Source organism: Helianthus annuus, chromosome 5 (genome assembly GCF_002127325.2).
Source record: "Helianthus annuus cultivar XRQ/B chromosome 5, HanXRQr2.0-SUNRISE, whole genome shotgun sequence".
NCBI lineage: Eukaryota > Viridiplantae > Streptophyta > Magnoliopsida > Asterales > Asteraceae > Helianthus > Helianthus annuus.
This window is the reverse complement of record NC_035437.2, coordinates 65,525,110-65,530,222: the sequence shown is the minus strand read 5'-3', so window position 1 is coordinate 65,530,222 and position 5,113 is coordinate 65,525,110. Positions and strand designations below refer to the sequence as shown.

The following is a 5,113-nucleotide window of genomic DNA, read 5'->3' as shown; positions in this document are numbered from 1 at the left end:
GAGCTGAAAGAGCTCATGCGTAAGAAGTATTGCTCCAGGGCCGAGATTCAGAAACTGGAAACTGAATTTTGGAACCTTAAAATGGACGGCTCGAAAATCGCCGAGTATGTGCAACGATTCCATGATCTGTCTCATGTGGTTCCATACATGGTTACTCCTGAATTCAAACGCGTGGAGCGTTTCATCTGGGGGTTGGCACCTTAGTTTATGAGTATGGTCACATCGTCAAAACCAGCATCAATTACTGAAGCCATCGATCTGAGCGTGTCACTGACAGAAGAAGCCATCAGACTAAACAAGTTTTCGAATTCTGACCAGAAGAAGAAAGAAACTCATGTTGAATCCTCAGGAGAAAACAAAAGGAAGTTCTCCAATTTTAAAAAGGGTACCAGCAGCGTCAGCAAGAAAAGGAATGTGAACCAACCAGAGGAAGTTAAAACTGGTGCTGAAGTCAAAGGAAAGGGATATATGGGCGCTCTGCCCAAGTGTGATGCATGCCAGTATCATCATTCTGGCCAGTGCAGATTAAGGAAATGTGAGTCTTGCGGGAAGACTGGCCACTCAAAAGAAACATGCTGTGCTGGTACTGGTGCTGGTCGTGGTGGTCAGCGAGGATATGGAAATGGTAATGGAAACCGCCAACAGGGAGGAAATGGCGGGAATGGAAATCGTGGAAATACTAGGAATCAAGCTGGTAACCGGGGGGCGAACATCAATCGAGGCGGTAATGGGAATGGTAACGGTCAAGGACCGGGATGTTTTAACTGCGGGGACATCGGGCACTTCAAGTGAGAATGCCCTAAGCTTAATCAGGTACAAGGAAGAGTTTTCAATATCGATGCGAGGGAAGCATGCCAGGATCCAAATGTCGTTACTGGTACGTTCCCTATTAATCAACGCTTTGCACCTGTGCTATTTGATACTGGTGCCAACTATAGTTTTGTATCGCTAGAATTTAAGAAAATGCTTGGGTTAACTGTTAGTAAGTTAGACATTCCGTACTCAATTGAACTGTCTAATGGAAAGCTAGTTGAAACGAATGAGGTCATAAGAGGATATGTAATAGAGCTGGGAGAACACGAGTTTACACTGGATCTACTGCCAGTCGAGTTGGGAAGCTTCTATGTGGTAGTAGGGATGGATTGTTTGTCAAGTAACAGAGCCGAGATTGTATGTCACGAGAAGACCATTCGCATCCCAATGGCGGATGGAGAAACGATTGTGGTTCATGGAGAGAAGCGTGATATGCCTTTTAGGATCATTAGCTGTTTGAAAGCTAGAAAGTGTTTGAAGAAGGGATGTGTTGCCTTCTTGGCACACATCGTTGATAAAGAAGCCGCTGAGCCGAAACTAGAAGACATTCCAGTCGTGAAGGAATATCCTGAAGGTTTTCTAGAAGACTTGCTAGGATTGCCGCCGCGAAGGCAAGTCGAGTTTAATATTGACTTAGTCCCAGGCGCCGCGCCTGTAGCTAAGGCACCTTATTGACTTGCACCTTCAGAGATGCAAGAGTTGTCAACACAACTCCAGGAGCTGTTAGATAAGGGATTTATCAGACCAAGCTTCTCGCCTTCGGGAGCTCCAGTTTTGTTTGTTAAGAAGAAAGATGGTAGTTTTCGCATGTGTATTGCCTACCGGGAGCTGAACAAGTTGACGATCAAGAATAGATATCCTTTGCCAAGGATAGATGACCTGTTCGATCAATTACAAGGTTTGAGTTTTTACTCAAAGATCGATCTACGATCAGGTTACCACCAGTTAAGGATACAAGAGGAGAGTGTTCCGAAGATGACCTTTAGGACTCGATATGGACATTACGAGTTCCTGGTTATGCCGTTTGGGTTGACAAACGCGCCAGCCGTGTTTATGATTTGATGAATAGAGTTTGTAAGCCATTGTAAGACCCTTAATACTGGACGGGATTTAAATAAACATTATATGAACTTTATACTAAATCAGGGTTTACAAAAATCTTCCATGTTTAAAGACCATACATATTTGATAGTACCCAAAACAACTCCAAAATAGTACATAACAAGTTTTAAGATAACCTTTACTAGTCGACTAACACTAGTTTAAAGGATTCAAAACACGGTTATCAAATCATTTACAACATGATTAAAGTCTTGACAAGGTTAAGTTTAGTGCGGAAGCTTCAAAATGAGTGTTCGGTTCTTGACAACGTGCTTGATCACCATCCTGGAGGACCCCATCCATACCTAGGGTCAAAACCACTAAAAACATTAGTTTTGACATTAATGTAATACATATAAACGAATTCCGACATGGAAAAGTAAATAAAATACTAAGTTCCTGCACTCTACCATAATTTACGGTATCTACCGTAAATTACGGTAGACACTGAATGGTCTTGGTCTACCGTAATTCAGTAAAGATTCACCGTAAGACCTTTGTTTTCCACCGTAAATTACGGTGGAGACCGTAATTTACGGTGGGCTCTGTAACTTCGCCATGTAACAATTTTGTTGATTTCGCCCTTATCCGCATGCCGTTTTAGGCTATTTCTTTTCTGTATGTCTGTAAATTCATTACAGACATGTTCCTTTCGACTATCATACCAACAATTGACTCATCGATCATACGGCTAAAAGTTACTATAATATCCTTTATTCGACCCATTCTAACTATAAGTGTATAATTCCAATTTCTTATTCTAAAACCCTTTTAGATGCCATTACCCAAGTTCCCGGGCTTGTTCATCTTGGTGTGTTTGCGCCATTCATGGCTTTATGTTTCCTTGGAACTAAAAATCGTTTCCTCGGAATTCAACATTTCCGTTTTAAACGGCCTTTGCAACATACCTCCATTTATTTGATCCAATATCCTGGATTCACAACTTAAAGTACCATAGCTAGATTCATAAGCGTAGTGCAATCCAACACTTCACGACTTACGAAACTGCCATGTTGCTATTGTCATGATTCCTTTTATAGCTTCAATTCTACCCGTTTGACTTTCTAGTGAAATCCATCCTTTATTTAACAAGCCATACCCAATCCCAAGTCTTTATTTTGACCCGTTTGATGTTCGAGTGAACTACGCCACCTTAGAACACATCAAACGCATCCTTTACACTACGATTCTATATATACGCTAAACTCAAACATATATGTGTAATCTAACGAGACTAAAGTCACGTACCTTTATAGCACTCCTTTTCCGCGTGTATCTCCTCCGGCGTGTCCACTTGACGTTCCGGATTTCTTGCCTAAAGAGTTCAATTCATAACAAGTTTAGAACTCTTTCATGAGCTTTAACGCATTACTTCTTAACATATTCAAATCTGCGTTTTACCCAACCTTTAACATTTAACCCTAATTTAGGCGTTTTATCAAACACCTAGCGGGTCAGATTTCCACATAATCTAAACCAAGTTCATGACTTGAGTTTATGACCCTAATTAACTTCAATTAGACTTTATACACATATTTTAACATCAAAAGTTTAGAAACTTCCTCATAATTTCAATTTACACTAGAACAAGGGTTTTAATCCTAGTGTTCATCAAGTTCTACTAACATATTAATCACCCACTATGGTGATTTTGATCCATACAATCATCATGCAAGAATTTGATAAGAAATCATCTAGGGTTCGTCCCTAAACCTTATATCACTTCCAATTTCATGTTTACAACACATAACTAAGCTCAACACTCAAATTTCAATCACATGCAAGAATTTGGGTTGAATCAAAATGACCTAATTCGACATACCTTATGATCCTCTTGACGAGGTGATCACAATTCTATGTTCAGATTTCGATTTCAACCTGATTTGGGCCTTCAATTTGAGAGTTTAGTAGAAGTTAGGGTTTTGAGAGTGGGGGGTGTCGCCCTCTCCTGTTCTTGATCGACCAGACCTCTAAATTGAGGTGTTTGGTTTTGTTTTTAATTAAAACTAATAATATAGGTTTCAATTTTAACAACATTGGCCCCTCCACCTTTGTTTAACATATAGTTTTAGTCATTTTAACCCTATTTCAAGTTATTTCTAGACTTGTAGTTAACTAGGTTATAATTTTCCTTGTTAATAAATTCTTGTTTATTTAAACTTTATAATTCTAATATAAAGTTTTATATTTCCGGGGTGTTACAAGTCCACCCCCCTTAAAAAGGGTTTCGTCCCCGAAACCGAATTACTTACCAAATAATATAGGGTAGAGCCGTTGCATTTTTTCTTCGGATTCCCATGTGGTATCCGCACCCTTCCTGTGTTCCCATTTAACTTTCACTTGGTTGATCTCTTTGTTTCTCAAACTCTTCACTTTACGATCTAAAATCGCAATTGGCTTTACTGCATAGTTAAGACTGTTATCCACCTCGATATCATCGTAGTGGATACGAGTGGTTTCATCCGCTAAACATTTTCGGAGATTTGACACGTGGAATGTGCTATGTATCCCACTCAACTCCTCAGGCACCTCGAGACGGTATGCTACCTTACCAACTCGTTCAATGATTTCGAATGGCCCAATAAATCTTGGGCTCAATTTTCCTCTTTTTCTAAACCGAATTATCCCCTTCCACGGCGATACTTTCAACATTACTTTATCACCCACTTGAAATTCTATTGGCCTTCTTCGTTTATCCGCATATGATTTTTGTCGATCCTGAGCTGCTTTTAAGTGAGTTCGGACCAAGTCGATTTTCTCATTCGTAGTTTGGATTACATCGGTATGAGCTAATCCTCGTGGACCAACTACTCCCCAACACACTGGGGTTCGGCACCTTCTACCATATAACATCTCATACGTGGCCATTTTTATGCTCGCATGATAGCTGTTGTTATATGAAAATTCGACTAAGGGTAGATAGACATCCCATCTACCTCCGAAGTCAATGATGCAAGCCCGTAACATATCCTCCAACGTTTGTATGGTTCATTCGCTTTGCCCATCCGTTTGTGGGTGGTAGGCAGTGCTAATAAACAATTTAGTCCCCATTTGTTCTTGGAATTCACGCCAAAAGTTTGAGGTAAACCGAGTATCTCTGTCTGACACAATGGATATCGGTACCCCATGACGTGCCACAATTTCATTGATGTATACCTCTGACATTTTCTCGGATGTATAAGTTTCACGAATCGGAATG

The 5,113-nt window shown here is 40.3% G+C and overlaps 2 protein-coding genes across 2 annotated transcripts; one reads left to right on the top strand and one right to left on the bottom strand.

The window, feature by feature from the left end:
* The first annotated feature begins 213 nt into the window (after positions 1-213).
* On the top strand, positions 214-792 carry LOC110942966 (N66 matrix protein-like). The gene has a single exon (XM_022184727.1). It carries the CDS (start codon positions 214-216, stop codon positions 790-792), a length of 579 nt encoding a protein of 192 aa, XP_022040419.1.
* A 3,366-nt stretch (positions 793-4,158) lies between these two features.
* Positions 4,159-4,782, bottom strand: LOC110942965. Its single transcript, XM_022184726.1, has one exon. It carries the CDS (start codon positions 4,780-4,782, stop codon positions 4,159-4,161), a length of 624 nt encoding a protein of 207 aa, XP_022040418.1.
* Between the last annotated feature and the right edge of the window lie 331 nt (positions 4,783-5,113).